At 41.1% G+C, this 18,420-nt stretch overlaps 1 protein-coding gene across 1 annotated transcript; it reads right to left on the bottom strand.

Moving 5' to 3' along the window:
• Positions 1-11,057: 11,057 nt before the first annotated feature.
• LOC307005051 (E3 ubiquitin-protein ligase RNF217) lies at positions 11,058-17,088 on the bottom strand. Its single transcript, XM_079624804.1, has 4 exons — positions 16,904-17,088; positions 13,023-13,126; positions 12,790-12,939; positions 11,058-11,550 (listed from the first exon to the last, which is right to left on the bottom strand). Exons 1-4 carry the CDS (start codon positions 16,962-16,964, stop codon positions 11,152-11,154), a joined length of 714 nt encoding a protein of 237 aa, XP_079480930.1. The 5' UTR covers positions 16,965-17,088; the 3' UTR covers positions 11,058-11,151.
• Positions 17,089-18,420: the final 1,332 nt, after the last annotated feature.

Genomic DNA, 18,420 nt, shown 5'->3' with positions numbered 1-18,420 from the left:
CAATGATCCATACAGGTAAGCAAAAATAGATCAATTGTATCAATAATCAATCATAATGAATTATAATTAAGCATTAATATACCAATTGTCTAGATCAATTCTCAGGATAACCCCTAATGGAATTAATTTGTTATTGAATAATCTGTTCGTCCGGCGAGTTCAAAAATATTAAACTTTTGCACGATATTCGAATTGTTCGAGTTTCACCTGTATATGGATTCAAGAATCCACCCCTTCAAAGGGAATTAATTAAAGCTACACTGTGTAACTTATTCTTAGCACTGAAGGAAATATCACACAGTGTAGCTTTAAATTATTATTGTTTTGCTTTACTAGACAACCTAAAGCAATTTTTAAAAAATAGCCAAAATGTTTGTTTTGTTTTGTTTATATGTATTGTATTAATTTATATTCAATATGCATCATCAGTTACTCCAGAGGAGCTAAGGTTGGTTATGTGGCCTGGATGCCAGCCGAACTAAGCCCCGCCCACAACATGTGAGGCCGATCTGTTGGTAAGTACTCCGTCCATGTATACTTAAATTATTTTTACAACTCTGGCAAAGGTCGTTTACAATATAATAAAACAAATTTGTATGATGGGCAAATGCCCAAGCAAGATACCTTAAATTCAAACCTAACTGCAAAGTATTTGCTTATGATTTACAGTTATTATTGTCATCACTTCAAAAATAAAAATCCCTCCAATAAAAATAGCTTTGAAAACATCCTGTATTATATAACAAATTTATATACATTTTTATTATTATATATTTTTTCCTTTTCTCTGTATCCCCACATGTTCATTGTTCTGTGTTATTTCCTTTGTACTGATTTATAATTCAGTCACAATAAATAAATAAATGCTGCGTTGCTCTGATCCGATTGAGTGCAGAGGCATTTCTTGTTGAAACACGCCCCATAATCACAGCCCAGTGGAGCAGTAGCAGACTCACATCTGGCTCGCGACCGCATTCACACTGCAGGTCTTGATGCCCAATTCAGATTTTCTGACTATATCCAATTTTTCGGATAAATGGATGATCATCACCATCAAAAGCGGACTCGGCGACGGTTGATGCGCACATCTCTAATGGTACCATGATAATACACCAGAGGTACTCAACAGGCGGCCCGCGGGCCCATTGGCATTAATTTTATGGCCCGCGTCATGCAAAAGATGAATGCACTTTTTTTTTTTTTTTAGCTCAAACGTGCGAATATTAGACAGTGTGACTTATATGTAGCCTATGTTTAAAACCGCGGATGCTTTGGATAATCCGTGGGTCGATTAATAAAAAATAACATTCATGTTTAATGGGACTTTATAGCTAGCCTACTTGATATCTCCGAAATGTAGGCTACCATAACTTGCTAAGCGCAACAAATAGCGAAACAAGCGGTAAAGCTGTCAGGCAACTTTTGTGTGCGCCACGCAGAGCTCGTGCATTCAGAGCTGCGCACCTTCACTTGCGTAATTTAAATATCAGACTTGAATTATTTATAGCTCATAACTTAGAAAAAAACTAAAAAAACAAGCTGTGTTACTATATGACGACTGATAAGACAGCTATACAGCGCGCAAGGACTGAATTGAGCTCTCTTTAGCGTCTGAATGGACAAATACACAATGTCTAAATGTCCGTTTTGGAGAGTATTCACGTAAACACAGTCAGTTAATGTTTTTACAGAACAATGTGGGCGTAGGTTTAGGGGGGGGGGGGACGCTAGGTACTAGTCCCAATCAATATTTTAAAATGACAAAATTGTCCCCACCAATATCTCCTTTTTCCTGCATAGAGAATTACGAGGCGGCCGCCTCCGTCAAATTTGGTGCCGCCTCCGGCTTTAGAACAAAACTCGGACAGACAGTCACATGCTCAGATACACTTTTTCCACCGTGGCGGTTCTGTTGGGTTCCTGTGTCCATTCTGTCCTGTGTCCATCAAACATATTAGGTACATGCGCGATGCGCTTCATGAGGCACAAGCGCGCTTTCTCTTGCTTTCTCTTCCTCTCTGCCATGCACGCTACGCGGTTTGGAGCACAGTCTCTGTCTCGCGGGCGCGCTCGCTCTAGATTCCGGAGATTTTAACTAATTCGCGGGATCAATATGCGCGGGAGACTCCCGGGATGTCTGTATTTCTATACTGAAATAATACCGGCATTATAATTATTGATTTTCATTAGGCAATTTTTTGTGCCCCCTCAGCTCTTGGTGCCCTACGCACAGCGCGTGATGCGCGTTGTGGGAGCGGTGGCGCTGAGCATACATTTAATAAAATTAGGGGGGAAATGCACTTTAAAAAGGTTAAAAAAATATATTCTGATAAGATTGTTTTCCAATAGTGACGTAATGAAAGATTGACAATTTCAGTTTGAAGGGAGTAAAGCCTCGGATTAGGCTATCAAAGAAATGTAATTTTGCCAAAAGAAGACCTTTTATTTTAAATAAATGTTATTTTAAATCTCCCTACTACAGTGTGACATTTTACCATATTATCATGCTTAACACTGATAATTTGAATTGTAATGTGATGATCAGATATCTAAATCAGAGAATATCATAGGTTTGGGCGGGTGGATTATTTATTTTTAACAGCGGATTCTGGTGACTCAAAGTGCACCAGATTAATGAATTTATCTTTAAAATGTGTAACATAGTTAAAAAGGTTCAGGTTAAATCCTACTAAATGGGATTATAGTGCCACCTGCTGTCATAAAGTTGTACCTGCAACGAACGCTAGTAATGACAAAGGATTATGGGTAATCCTCAAAGCAACGGAGGATTTTCTCTGAGACAGAGCATGCGCTGTTTGTCTACATGAGATGACTATTCACTGTTGTCCTTTGTCATGAATGCAGATATGGAATAAACCTGCTGTTACCACAAACCTGACGGCATCCGAGAGATTTAATGAGGCAGAAGACATTACAAAGAGGGGTTACATTGGTGCCGTGACTCGTCCATGACTACGCCGGACCGGGACTGATGTCTTCTTGCCGCTGCATCGTTGTGGAGCTGCACTTCTTCCATCAGTGTATTTGACTGTCAGGTTTATTTAGTTATTAACAGCCATATTTACTTCAAACTGTCATTTTGTTTAAGTAAGGGTTCCAGTATGAGTATCAGCAAATTTACTACCTCTGAAATGACTCCTCTAGGTATTGGTAGAGGTAGAGGGCTACATAGCACACCCGTTCCATTCTCACTGGGTGACCATCTAGGGGGGGATAAGACATATTTTGGTGAGGATTCTGTTCACAGTCCTTTTAGACATAGGGATGTAGTGGCGCCCCAAAGTCAGCCTATGATTGAGTTAGAAACACCACAGTGCACTAGTACATCAGTTCCTAACCCTCCCCCTGATGATGTGAGAATGGTTGACCAAATGAGCACCATTGTGCAGCAGATAGGGAAGCAGCTAGCTGATAGCATTATGTCACACCTCAACACATCTAGCCCTGCAGCTACTGTGCATGCAAGCCACGAAGAAACATGCAATACAAAAGCCTCTTTCCCCGTCAACGCGCTAGATCTCTCCCAAGTCCAGTTGGTCACTCGGAGAGGAGTCAAAGACCCACCCGTTTTCCGAGGAGAGAGTTCAGATGCACTGGCTGTCGATGAATGGGAGGAATTAATGAAGAACTATGTAAGAAAAAGCGATGTTCAGCTGGAAAATCAAGCTGAGGAAATTATTGTCCACCTGAGAGGCAGAGCAAAGGATGTTGTGAGATTTGGGATAAGAAATGGTGAAATTGATGTCCAGAATAACCCACAGGCCATCTACGGGCTCCTGCGCAAACACTTTGGCTCAAGCCATTGCTCCTCAATGCCCCTAGCTGACTTTTATTCTACCCTGCCAAATGACCAGGAGGACCCCTATGAGTACTGGCTTAGACTGAACAGAGCTGCTGATGATGCTGCAAGCTGCCTTAGAGAGCAGGGTAAAACGTTTGACAACCCCAGTGTTGAAGTCACACGTATGTTCATCAGACATTGCCCCAGTAGAGATTTAGCTCTCACCTTTAGATCCAAGACGATTGATAAGTGGTCAGCTCGTGAGGTTCAGGAAGTGCTAGATGAATACCACCTGGAGAAGGGGCTCAGGTCTTCTACTGAAAGGAGTAGACAAATCAGCATGAACAAAGTCGAGGTTAGCCCTAACAGTCCAATAGTTTCAGACATCCCAGAACAGAAACCAGCTATAAGTCAAGACTCCTCCACTCTAGAGAGGTTGATTGGAATGCTAGAGAAAGTGTTGCTTCAGGGCCCAGGTTATGCTCAAGCCAATAAAAAGCCAAATTCCAACAGCAGACTTCCACAGATTGAGGGCTTAAGAGACATGCCATGTTCCATATGTAATGACAGCTCACACTCTGCCCTCACACACTGTCGGGAGAACAGACTGTGTTTCCTGTGTCACTTACCTGGTCATTCAAGACGCAACTGCCCAGAGGGGAGACGTCCTCCTCCACATTTTCAGCAGGGAAACTGAATGATCTGCGCACAGGGGAGGACAGCGCAGATCAAGTGAGTGAGCCTCCCACCTTGGATTTGACAGACATTAATGATTATGAAACATTGTGTCACGCCTACAGCAGCATAGTGCCATCACAAAAAACACTGATTGTGCAAGGCCTGCAAAGACTTTCAAAAACTGATAGCCTATTCTACACAGAGGTGTCTACTGATAGTGGTCATGTTCTTAGAGCACTGGTGGATAGTGGCTCTATGGCGTGCACACTAAGTGAAACAGCCAACACAAAACTTTCACAGTCTATTCCTAACATTGAAGTGAAAACTGCTGAGGACTTTGTTATTGTTGGTTGTGGGGGCCATCTGGTCACGCCTTCCGCCATGTATGACCTCACTGCATCAGTTTATGGCTATAAGGTGATAATTCCTGTTCTAGTGGTGCCAGGCCAAACCGATGACATGATCCTTGGCAGTAATGCAATCAAGTGGCTCATTTCACAGATGAAAGACACTGTCGGTAGCCAAAATATCACGTCCCCAGTAAATAGTGCCCAGGCTGATAACTTGCCCCAATTGATATCTCTGTTGTCCTGCTCAGACAGATGTGGGGCAATGCCGCTTAAAATTGGCACGGCAAAGCTCAAGAGATGTGTCAATCTACAACCGATGTCTGAACATTTGGTGTGGGCTAAACTCCCTGCATCTGATGTTTCTGCAGTGGGAAGTACAGTAATCATCGAACCTACTCAGTCCAAAGCCAGACCTGCTCAAATTCTAGTGGGGAGAGTTGTCACCTCATTATGGGGAGATGGCTGGGTTCCAGTCAAAATAGTAAATCCTACTGAAAAGCCACTTACCCTTAAAAAGAATGCAAAAGTTGCAGATGTGTCAACCTGTCTTTCTGTGCAGGACTTTCCTGAGCCAGATCGCATCCAATCCAGTGCACAGTTCACACAGAGCTCATCACCTGCACCTAGGTCAGAGGATGAAATAGCACAAATTTTGACTGACATGGGCTTGCGGGATTTGAACCTCTCTTCTTGTGAAGTCTCCCCTGAGTGGAAGGATAAACTGCTGCAGATCATTGAGCAGTATGAGTCCATCTTTTCGAGGCACAAAATGGACTGCGGTGAGGCAACAGATTTTGTACACCGAATCCGCCTAGTGGATGACAAGCCCTTCAGACTTCCATACAGGCGGGTTCCACCATGCCATTATGATAAGCTTCGGACTACTCTAAATGAAATGGAGGAATTGGGGATAATCCGTAAGTCTCAGAGCGAGTATTCATCTCCTCTCGTCCTGGTTGTCAAGCCAAGTGGTGATCTTCGCATCTGTAATGACTTCAGGTGGTTGAATGCAAGAACAGTGAAAGACGCACATCCCTTGCCTCATCAGACAGATGCCCTCGCCGCACTTGGTGGCAATGTGTTCTTTTCAACGATGGACCTCACGTCAGGGTTCTACAACGTCAGAATGCATGAAGACGACAAAAGGTACACTGCGTTTTCCTCCCCATTTGGCCTCCATGAATATAATAGGATGCCCCAGGGCCTGACAAACAGTCCTGCGACCTTTATGCGAATGATGATGTCCATCTTTGGTGATGAGAACTTTACAAGCCTGTTATGTTATCTGGATGACCTCATGGTCTATGCGCCATCTGAACAAATTGCACTTGAGCGTCTGCAGATGGTTTTCTCACGTCTTAATGCCAACAACTTGAAGCTCTCACCTAAGAAGTGCTACTTCCTTCGCCGGTCTGTTAAGTTCTTGGGACACATCATATGTGGAGATGGTGTTAAGACAGACCAGAGTAAAGTGCAAGCTATAAGTGATGTGCAGGAAGCCGATCTAATGGAATCTGATATGGAGACACCAAGTGCTAAGAAAATCAGATCTTTCTTGGGAATGGTTCTCTACTACCACCATTTCATCGAGGGATGTTCTGCTAAAGCTAAGCCACTGTTCAGCCTTGTGGCTGAGCCTGCTACACCTCACAAAAGAGGGAGAGGCCATAAACCGAAATTCAAGAGAGGCCATGTTAGACTGTCTCCAGCTGACTGGACTGTTGAGTGCAGGGAAGCATTCAAAACTTTGAAACATGAGCTTGTGCATAGTGTCACCTTGGCTCATCCAGATTTTAATGCACCATTCATCCTCGCTGTTGATGCCTCCTTTGATGGCCTAGGAGCCGTCCTCTCACAGTTGCCTCCTGATGGTGATGTTGCCAGACCAGTGGCGTTTGCCAGCAAGACTCTATCGCACTCCCAGCTGAACTATCCAGCACATCGGCTGGAGTTTCTTGCTCTTAAATGGGCGGTCTGCGACAAGTTTAGCCACTGGCTGAAAGGACGACGTTTCACAGTCTGGACGGATAATAATCCGTTAACATACATCTTGACTAAGCCTAGGTTAGATGCATGTGAACAGAGATGGGTTTCAAAGCTCGCAGCATACAGTTTTGATCTGCGCTATGTCCCTGGCCCAAAGAATGTGGTTGCAGACGCACTAAGTAGGGAGCCATTTGTCCAGTCATGCATAGGCCATCGTCTTGTAAGAGAATCTTATGCCTCGTTGCTGAACCAAGTGAGTGGAATGGTGGATGAGACAGTACAAGATGCATTTAGATATACTGCTGCTAACTGCCAGTTAGTTGTTGATCAGTCCACAGATGATGCTGTTGTCACCCCGCCCGCCCCTCAGGGGTCCCTCTCCCTGCAGGATGTCTCAGCTGTGCTAGAGGCACACGACTCTGGAGGTGTTAGCCGAGTGAGAGGCACGGGACCAGATATTCCGCAGCTTGTCAGTGTCGACCAGAATGCCTCCCTACCAAGGAGTGAACTGATTAATCTTCAAGAACAGGACGACGTCTTGGGCAGGGTTCTCTTTTACATCCAGCGTCACAGGAGACCCACTAGACGTGAACGTGCCAGTGAGTCTCGTGGAGTGATGAAAATGTTGAGACACTGGGCCAAGCTCTCCATCAAAAACGGTATGTTGTACAAGGCAAAGAAAGACAGGCAAATGAACATGGCAATCCACCAGTTTGTTGTTCCAGACTCCCTCAAGGCCCAGGTTCTCTCCGGCCTCCACGATTCAGCTGGTCATCAGGGACAGGCTCGCACACTCTCTCTTGCCAGGCAGAGGTTCTTTTGGATAGGGATGGAACATGACATCATCAGTCATGTGAGGAACTGCTTTCGCTGTGTGGTTGGGAAGACCCCAGAGCCCAATGACCGTGCTCCTCTTGAAAGCATTTACACCTCGGAGCCGATGGAACTTGTGTGTATCGACTTTTGGACTGCTGAGCAGTCGGACAAGAAGTGTGTGGATGTTTTGGTTGTTACGGATCATTTTTCAAAGCTGTCACATGCATTCCCCTGTAAGAATCAGTCAGCAAAGCAGGTTGCCCGTCGTCTGTGGAATGACTTCTTTTGCATATATGGTTTCCCAAAACGCATCCATTCGGACCAGGGAGCAAATTTTGAGAGCCGACTCATTAAAGAGCTCCTGGAGATGGCTGGTGTCCAGAAATCGCATACCACCCCGTACCATCCTATGGGAAATGGAGTTGTCGAGCGATACAACAGGACTCTTGGGAACATGATAAGGGCACTGCCTCTCCATTCCAAAGCCAGGTGGCCACAACTGCTTCAGATGCTGACATTCTGCTACAATTGCACTGAGCATGAGACAACAGGTTTTGCGCCCTTCTTTCTCATGTTTGGGAGGATTCCACGTCTGCCTGTTGATGTTTTGTTCCAGCACACCCTCCCCAGCGATGTTGTCGTTAGCCACCGTGAGTTTGTCTCTAACTTGAAACGTGACCTGTCTGAAGCTGCACGTATTGCCTGCGCAAACAGTCGGACAGAGCAGGCTCGACAGGCAAAGAACTACAACCGTAAAGCAAAAGGGTCTCCTCTCACTGTTGGTGACAGAGTCTTGCTTGCAAATCGTGGTGAGAGAGGGAAGAGGAAAATTGCAGACAAGTGGGAATCCACAGTTTATGAAGTTAAGTCTGTGAAACCTGGAATCAATGTGTATTGTATCAGTGATCCAGTGACATCCAGAGAAAAAGTTGTTCACCGAAACCTCCTACTCCCGGTGAATTTCCTCCCAGCAGGAGGTCACGACATTTTGGAGTCAAGCTGTTCATCAGATAAAGAAAGTGGACGAAGTGACCCTGTGGTTCCTGTTCACGTGCAGGACAGTGAGACAAAGACACTTGAGTGGTTACTGCAAATGGATGAGGCTAATGATGAGGATGCTACAGCCAGCCATCCCAATTGCTCACCTGTTGTAGCTGTGAGTGCCTCTCTCTCAGAGACTGAAGTGAATGTGGTACCACATGCTGTAAGTGAGATTTTGCAAACCCCTGTTCCATCAATATCTGCTGAGCAATCACCTTCCCCTGGACCCTCTGCAGAATGTGTGGTGTCTGAGGTAGAGGCCTCCACAGTGGAAAGGGCTCATTGTGTCCCCTCCCCTGAACATATAAGTGACGCACAGTTAGGTGCATTCGCACAGGACCACATAGTTTGCAAACAGCCACCTCCACTATGCACTAGGGCAGGTAGACCTGTTAAGCCCCCAGCTCGGCTCATTTGTGAAATGAATGAACAGGTTGTAGATGACTCAGCTTCAACAGTTGATTCTTTGTTTTCTTTTGTGAGGAACATGTTTTCTGGATAGATTGCTTGTGTAGGTACTGGTAGATGTCTTAAGAGTTTTTTTGCACTAGTTTATTTGAGGTATTTGACAAGAATCTACCATTGAGCAATGTTTACAATATGAGAGGTGTACACGGCATCTTTTGTGTCTTTGTTGGTATGGGGCTTGGCTTCCCCCTTACTGACTTAATCCCAAGTGGAAAGTTTCTAACTGACTTGAAACGCATTATGCTCCTAGTACGAACTGTTTGTGTTTAGTATCTTTATTTATTTTTATTTTTATTTGTGCCCCAATTTAGCAGGATTTAAGGGGGGTGTATGTAACATAGTTAAAAAGGTTCAGGTTAAATCCTACTAAATGGGATTATAGTGCCACCTGCTGTCATAAAGTTGTACCTGCAACGAACGCTAGTAATGACAAAGGATTATGGGTAATCCTCAAAGCATCGGAGGATTTTCTCTGAGACAGAGCATGCGCTGTTTGTCTACATGAGATGACTATTCACTGTTGTCCTTTGTCATGAATGCAGATATGGAATAAACCTGCTGTTACCACAAACCTGACGGCATCCGAGAGATTTAATGAGGCAGAAGACATTACAAAGAGGGGTTACAAATGTACAAAATTTTCTTACGGGTGGGCATGCCCCCGGACCCCCCTAGACGTACCTATCGAGGTCCACCCACAAAAGTACTGTGGAAAACACAGTAGGCAATATGTTGGTATATGAAAAATACAAGTTCAATGATCTTTTTAATAAAATACTTCATCAGAATTTTACCAACTCCGCCTAGTTTTGAGCCAGGATTCCGACAGCCAGGACGACAATACAAGGAACGCCGTCATTTGATTGGCTGAAAAAATAAGGGGGTGGTGTGGCCGGGGTGGGATGTCCCCACCAAAGCTGAGACCAAACATACGCCCAATATCGGATGTGCATCAGTGCAATTGGATGCTTACTCGGTCTTAAAGTGACAGTGCGTAATAAACCTAATGCCTCTGTGCACTTAATATTAATCAAACAACAAAATAAAAAGAGAAAAGCATTCACTGCTCTTTAATGAGTAATAGCCTGTATTTGCTCAATGATTTTCTTCATACATTTTGAGGTTTTTAATACTCTGAGTATGAACTATTTTTTTTTGCATTAATATCGCAAGAAAATTGTTAATACACTTTTTTGTTCCAGATAATTTTTTTTATTTCATGTTCAGTATTACTTTAAATAGGACAAAGACTAGCAAGACTTGCCTAGCAAGATAGGTAATGAACTGCATTTCTAAATAAGTAAAAACTGAAAATATTGTCATAAAGTTTTACGATGCAAGTTGTAATTTGTGGCCCTTCACATTTTATGTGGTTTACATGTGGCCCCCTTGGCATCTGAACTTGAGTACCTCTGTAATACACTGATGAACATTTCTTTAAAACCAAATTTATTTGACAGAATTACATTTACTTAATGGCATAAACAGGCTTTACTCCATTGAAACTTAAACTGGAATGGAACATGCTCATATTTTAGAGAATGTATTTCATATTTTCGTTAATATTATCATATTCACCCGCAATTCCTAATCAGAATGTTATTTTAATAAGCCTACTTGAACCGCCCGATTATCCGCAGAGCCCCCGCGGATATAATCTGCATTGCATATCGAGTTTTTTACTTCATTTTCCGGGTCAGAGCGTCTACATTTGGTTGTTTTGGCAGTGTATAGTGTAAATGCAAATATCGGATATAGTCAGAAAATCGAATCGGGCATCAAGACCTGCAGTGTAAATGGGGCCTGTTCATGGCCATTATCATAAGAGGAAACAAAACCTAATTCAATTACTGGAAGGACTAGTGTGATATTTACACTTCAATTTGCTAAATATCTTAAAATACACAGGGAATAATACAATATGTGATGTAAATTTATTTGCAAATATAAACATGGACTTTAACATAATGGGAGACTTGCTTCTAATGTAGTCTTAAGCGGTCACCACCACTATAATACAGTAGTAGTAATTATTTGCCTTGGCACGACTGTGCATGGAGAGTAATGGCCAGGTTTTAAACAAAGAAAGCAAAAGTAATCAGCACATTTAGGGCATGTAATGTTATTACATCCAGTATTGTGTTCAATCAGCATTCCACAAGATGGGCATTTGCGGACTTTTGGGCACCGGACACCTGATAAAGTGATCATTGGGCAGTCTCTCAGCAGTTCCTCATCACCACTGGTACATCCCTGACCATCACACCGGTCAGCACGAGCTCCTCTCCACTCTCGCAGACACTGCCAGCAGAACGCATAGTGTTTCCCGGTCTTCACGGTGCAGACTGAGCACTGCACGCAGAGACTGGATTCATCCAACCTTTCGATTAAAGTGCCACAACCAGGACACTAAACATTGAGAGATAAAAGACAGAGATGCAAAGGGTTAGAAATTATCTAACATGATCTCTCTCATGAAGCTTTTGTTCTTCTACATCAGCAACACTGCACATCTCCACACACACACACACACACACACACACACACACACACACACACACACACACACACACACACACACACACACACACACACACACCATCCTCTATTAACATTGGTCTCTAGATTTTGAGTTTTCTCTGTAGGCGACAGACACTATAGTTATATCACTATATATCTCTGCCTCATTAAATCTTTGCAGGATTTCTTCCTCCTGTAATTGAATCTCAATTATAAAACGGTTAGTTCCAATCCTTGATTCTGACTGGTCAATAGCTGTGTTATATTCACGATACAACACGGCTATGACCGCTTCACCTAACGGCTCTATGTATCACTACACAACACCCCTAGCAACCGCTCTTAGCAACACAAACACATGTTTGATCTCATCGATATTGTTCACTGAGGCTATAGTCGAGTATTGTGAGAGATCGAGTAAGCGAGTGTTCCTGCATTTACAGTAAATATAGCATTTTCCTTCAGGTCAGTCCTATATATTCATAATAAATCCGTTTGAATGTGCGCTGTGATATCGTGTCCTTTTAACAGTTAAGGGGTTTCCCCGAGCCCATAGTCATCTGTAGTTGGGTCTTCCTTCTCCGTGATCACAAGTTTGAGTCCTTTCAGTTTAAAAGTCTTCTCTACTGACTGACTCGCTCATAAACACAGTCTTTGTCTCCATCTACTGGAGAAATAATGTATGTGACTTCTGTTGCTGTTCATGGTCAGGGACTATTTTTTCCAGCGGAAGGAAGGCTTTTAGTGATTTTACTTCATGAAAGTTGCATAGATACATATTTTTTGGCTTTAATATTTGTATTGTGTGGTAACCGTTTTATAAAAGCAATAAGGTACTCGAGGCAAGTGCTGTGTGGTGAATAAGTCACGGCTGTAGTGGTTACTCCGCTCCGCGTCGTACCCAACAACGCCCTTCAGCCGTGACTTATTCACCACACAGCACTTGCCTCGAGTACCTTATTGCTTTTATAAAACGGTTACCACACAATACAAATATTAAAGCCAAAAAATATGTATCTATGCAACTTTCATGAAGTAAAATCACTAAAAGCCTTCCTTCCTTACCTTATTGCTTACTTAAAACTTTATTTTTACTGTAATCATAAGTTCGAAGCAAAATGTACATACATCCCTAGAGTTGACTTCCTTTTTAACAGTGTTCGTCCCAAGCTGTTCCTCAAAACTCAGTCGCTCTTCAATTGTGAGTTTCGCCAGTTGTCGGACATCATCATACGGCCATTGTTTCCTGCACAGCGGACATTTGAACTCAGTCTGTCCCTGAAATGACATATCAGAGCTCTTGGTTCGTTTTTGATATTTATATCTTTAGGTATAAGTGAAGTTTGCACAGAATCACTCACATGGCTCAGTTGAGCTCTGCAACAATCAGCCAGAGTCTCTGGATCAGTGACGTGACCGCAGGATAATTCAGCTCTTAAAACATCTGGATCGTCATCAGTGACATCTGGAAGGTTTACAAAGCTTTGCTGTATTCATCAAGCAGCCCGTATTAAAAACTAAGTGCACAATCTAGGCTATATATAAACATGCTATCATTATTTATTTTCCACTTTAGTTTCAGGCATGTCAGTTTTCCTTTCCATCCACAGAAGTCTGTAAGGCTAGATTGTTTTCTATGGATACACTTAAACAAACAAACCGTAACTAAAGAACCGTAAATAAACCAACATTGTAAATAAATGTATAATTAAGTAAATGTACACCTTTTCTCAATTCCTTAAGCATGCAAAATGTACTTTTATATTGTTTATATTATGTTGTTTTTGAATATAATTATGTGTGTGCACACAACCAATTGTGGTAAAAATATTTTGTTTGTTTGTATTTTCTGGGCCACATCTGGTACTTCAGGAATATATTCAGTTCCTGAAATATTTGGTTCCAGTGGGTGGAGCTAGCATGAATATTCACGATCGCGGGGGCGGGGCGAGTGGAACAGAAATGATTAGCGTGAGCGACGCAGAATCCTGTGTACTATGTAGCTGTCTTGGACCTGATCCGATTGAAAAATTAAACGTGAAAGTTCTACGCATGTGCAACGACATAGAAATAAATGGTGCAATGACACATGGAACGAGCTGATTTTGGGCCTGGTCAAAATACCCATACTTGCGCTCTTTGCACTTCACCTCTTGTCTACTTACTGTAGTCAAGTCCAAGTCACCTTTATTTATATAGCGCTTTTTACAATACAGATTGTCAAAGCAACTTCACAGTGATAACATGAAAATAATACAAAAAACAATTTCATCAAAGTTTTGGTGCTAAATAGGAAAAGGATCTACCGCCAGCAGTCGATTTTGATATTCTAGGTATTATTAACTGGCCGGAGTTTTGAGATTGCAGTAGACGTGAAGGACTATAATGCGTTAAGAGCTCGCTCAAATACTGCGGAGCTAAACCATTTAGTGCTTTGTAAGTGATCAGCAATATTTTAAAGTTTATACGATGTTTAATAGGCAGCCAATGCAGTGTTGACAGAACGGGGCTAATATGGTCATACTTCCTGGTTCTGGTAAGAACTCGTGCTGCTGCGTTTTGGACTAGCTGTAGTTTGTTTGTTAAGCGTGCAGGGCAACCACCCAGTAGAGCATTACAATAATCTAGCCTTGAGGTCATAAACGCATGAACTAATTGTTCTGCATTATTCATTGAGAGCATATGACGTAATTTAGATATATTTTTAAGATGGAAGAAAGCGGTTTTACAGATACTAGACACTTTTATATTGTTTGTACATGACGTATTTCCAGTATTTGGCCAGAGTGTTCAAGTAGGAGTAGAACGTTTGATTACCTGATGGGACACAGTTAGCCTATAGTGTTGCAAAACATTGTTTTTTTTTAATAAAAAATAAATAAATAAATTATACCTTGTATTTTCTTTTTCATTTTTATGTAAAGCACTTAATTAGCCTACCATTGTGTGTTAAATTTGTATAAATAAAGTTGCCTTACAATGACGCTAAAAATATAAACAACTACATCATCGTGTTGATATGCTATATTTTTACTATAAAACTCTTACGACAAACATGTCTTGTAATATCCTGAGTTGTTGCGTATAGCCTACCGAGCTGCAGCAGCCACATTTGTAAACGACTTTACTTGGACCCATTGTGCGAGTCTCTTTAATACCGCCTGGTTTATACACGTTGCTGAGATTGGGTGGACATTTTTGACACACACCAAACAGGAGAAAACGTATCTCAAACCCCGTTGCACACCGTTTCCAGGAAACATGTCGTTCAACCCCGAACCCGTAAACGCTGCGCCAGGTGTTACAATATATTCGGTTCTTGAAATATTTGGTTCCAGTGGGTGGAGCTAACATGAATATTCCCGAGACCATCGCGGGGGCGGGGCGAGGGGAACAGAAATGATTAGCGTGAGCGCCTCTGATCGCGTTTTGTTTTATGGATTATTTATTTCAAACAGGTAATAAATTTGAACGAAGTTAAGTTTAAACTACTCATATACATTTTATAAATAATTCATCGTTTTGTAGCATGTGTTTCTCAGGACTCTGAGTTCACCTGAACTAAACAGACCTGATCTGGTAAGCGTTGGAAGACCTACACATTGTACATTAAAGGCATATTTCTCCAAATTTCTCCCGGATTAGTTGTTGACATTCTATGATATAGAACTGTTCGTTTCTCATGAATGGCTGAGATTAAGCTTTTTTAATGTGTATGATTGCTGTTTAAATACATATTCACACATATATTCTTGTGTTTTTATTCTGTCTCCCAAAGTTGTAAAATAGCCTTTAAATTATTTGCGGATAGCTCAAGACAACATAAGAATGGGCGTATGCTTTGAATGTTGCTTCATAGCCTACTGAATCTTTTTATACACAATCTTTACTTTATCAAAGGTCATCATAAATGATAAGCTTCAGATGCATTAACAGCTGTTTTCTAATGCTTTAGAACGTTGGTCAGATTAATTGACAATAATGACTAAACATTAATCATAAAAATTAGGCCTACATCTTATCAGTTTAGTAATGCTATCATTCTTATGTAATCTTTTTTGTAAACAAGTGAACTCAAAAACACACTGGCGGAGAAGGCATGGGTATACCAAAGAAAATCAGGAAAGATATATTTATAAATACATATTTGAATAATATAGTAAATATTTGATAAGTCCAGCTGCTAATTATGTCCTTGATGCCATGGTTTTCTCTTATCTAACATTCTCATTTTTACAGATGAATATGAATAAAATATGTAATTTTAAGACACTTTATCTTCCTATAAAAGTAATTTTGAGTTAATGATTGAATGCTTTTAAAAAGAAAACTCAATACATTTTACACAGAAATATGTTGAGGCAGATGCTTTTGTTGATCAAATGGATATGTAGATAACTTTGTGTATTGTTTTATATTATAAACATGGTTTCTATGCTCTTCTTTAAATGACAATTCTTTTTAATCATATGACCATGACCCACTACACCTGAGAAACTTCTTTTCTGACCTGCATTTCTGTGCAATTTACTATTGTACACAGCTCTGGCCAATACATTATTGGTTCATTACATATAGTTTGTGAAGCATTCAACATCCAATTAACTATGGTGATGTTTTTAAAAGAATAACGAGTCTCAACCACAATTCATAAACCTACCCATCTTTGTTGAATTTGTCATTTTGGCTGTCAATATAGATAAGGAAATGTGTAAAACTTTGTATGAATGGACAAAATCTGGAAAGGTTCCTCGTGGTGTTTCTAAAACATGAAAAATATGTCCTTCTTAGAAAAGCACAGACCTTCACAATCAGAGGAGAGTCAAATAACACAGCGATTTCTCTGATTGTCTCATGATCAAAATCAAAACGTTCTACTTTTAGTATAATAATATTTATTAATTTGGTAGCTTTTATCTATTTCGCAGATTACTTCGGCTCATTCTCTCGCTTGCGTATGTTTAAAGGTCAAGTTATGTTTTTAATAGCGCTTTTCACGTGTCAAATAGGCTAGTCGTTATAAACGTAACGTCGTCATTCGCGTATAGCCTACGTTTGTTTAACTAATGGTTATTAAATAAAGTTATTAAGAATAATATTTAGGCTACTAATAGGTCAAAATCGTAAAATGTAAGCTAGGCTACTCTTTTTTCATTAAAATAAAAGATACACACGAACATATTTAGCCCTAACGTTACTTGTTTACCAATGCTAAGAATATTTAAAAGTGCAGCACACTTACCGAGATCGTTTGGTTTTGACACCAGTTTGATGCCTTTGTCGAATGGAGTGAATTTCTTCATGTCTTAATTATCAGACACAGACCTATTAATTTTGATTTCTTAATGTCAGTGTTGGACTCTCTGCTGCCATAGTCACACAGGTTGTCGTCATTCTTCCCACGCAGTTTCAGGATTAATGTCACGTGACACAGGTAAAAACTAGCGACACACACCAGTATTGCGGTATATTAAATTAGTTTCAGTAATTGAAACGTTAAAAAAGTTTAACTTTAACTTAAACTAACACAAAACATTAACTTTCCTGTTATAGTGTTGCTAGTAATTTCCACACTCTTCTTACCATATGTGTGTTTAAAATTGATTTTGTTTCTTAAGGACAACCATTTCAAAGTTTGATTGATATTACTTCGAATGCACAAAAAAAGTTGATAGTAGTGATAAGGCATCAGATACTGGAGTGGCATTTTAATTTGCTTACCTACAGCTTTGTCCTTCAAACCCACGAAGTAAACTGTCATCAGGCACTTGAACACAGAAACAGAAGACACATTAATGAGCATCAATTGTTAGGATGTGTGAATGCACTCTCTAAACAATTTCCCCATGAACTATGTGTGTATACAAAGAGCAACAGCCTCAGCATTAGCTGCAAGGTCATCATCATCCTAGATGTTATACAAGTTACAGTTTGTACTGTTGATAAATTGGGGAACATGTATGTTGGATAAAAAGTTAAAACAACCTCAACATGTAAATGTAGTGTTGAGCTCATAAATCACAGATGTAACGTGAATCTTGTCTGGATGTTACAGGGACAGAAGAACAGATGTGTGTGTATCCGGTGGAGAGAGGCTCATGAAGCTGATGCTGTCATCAAAGGCTTTGAGCGAGTATACTACAGAAATGAATAATGTTATGGAAATTTTCAGTATTACTCTGTATTTCAGTGATTTTTAATGAAGGCCCATCTGTTTTCTCACTTGCAGTGAGAGGGGGGCTTTGTGTGATAATTACTATGTTGGGGAGTCAGTGAGGGTAAGGGAAAGCACATGGTCAAAGGGTCATCTTGAGTGCATTTGTACGTTATAGCCTAAAGGTTAAGGCCTCGTGAGCCCTCGTGAGCCAGTTAAAGAATAAGGAAGACAAACTGGTATCTATATCTCTCTTCGGAGGGGAGGGAAATGAGTAAAAGGCCTTGGGGGGAATAAGATATAAAAATGGACAGAGACTGCTTTTCCCTTATCTCTCTCCTCACTGACTCGCTCATGTGTATTGGTGACGAGGGGATCTCTCTTGCAAGAGAATAAATACTTTTATAACTTTTAATTAGATTCTGAGTGTCCCTTATTCAGTGATGATGTTTGTTTTAATTTTTGCCACAACAACTTGGTGTCAGAATAGTGGGATTCCTTGGACGTGATTCCGGGACTGACGGACGGGCGGCGGCTGATCACCTTGGTACTGAAAAGTTCCAACCCTACCTCGAGAAAAGAATTGAGAGACGAGGGACCGTTTC

This window comes from Phoxinus phoxinus (genome assembly GCF_949152265.1).
Source record: "Phoxinus phoxinus genome assembly, chromosome: 1".
NCBI classification, from domain to species: domain Eukaryota; kingdom Metazoa; phylum Chordata; class Actinopteri; order Cypriniformes; family Leuciscidae; genus Phoxinus; species Phoxinus phoxinus.
The sequence above is the reverse complement of the archived record's forward strand: the minus strand, read 5'-3'. Positions and strand labels throughout refer to the sequence as shown.

What these genes read in the sequence shown, in the direction of transcription:
- LOC307005051 (XM_079624804.1), bottom strand. Translation starts at nt 16,964, where the DNA reads ATGAAGAAATTCACTCCATTCGACAAAGGCATCAAACTGGTGTCAAAA. An exon ending in GCAGAGCTCAACTGAGCCAT is followed by an intron (nt 12,940 to 13,022) that starts GTGAGTGATTCT and finishes ATGTCATTTCAG; the next exon opens with GGACAGACTGAGTTCAAATG. An exon ending in AGGAAGTCAACTCTAGGGAT is followed by an intron (nt 11,551 to 12,789) that starts GTATGTACATTT and finishes CTCAATGTTTAG; the next exon opens with TGTCCTGGTTGTGGCACTTT.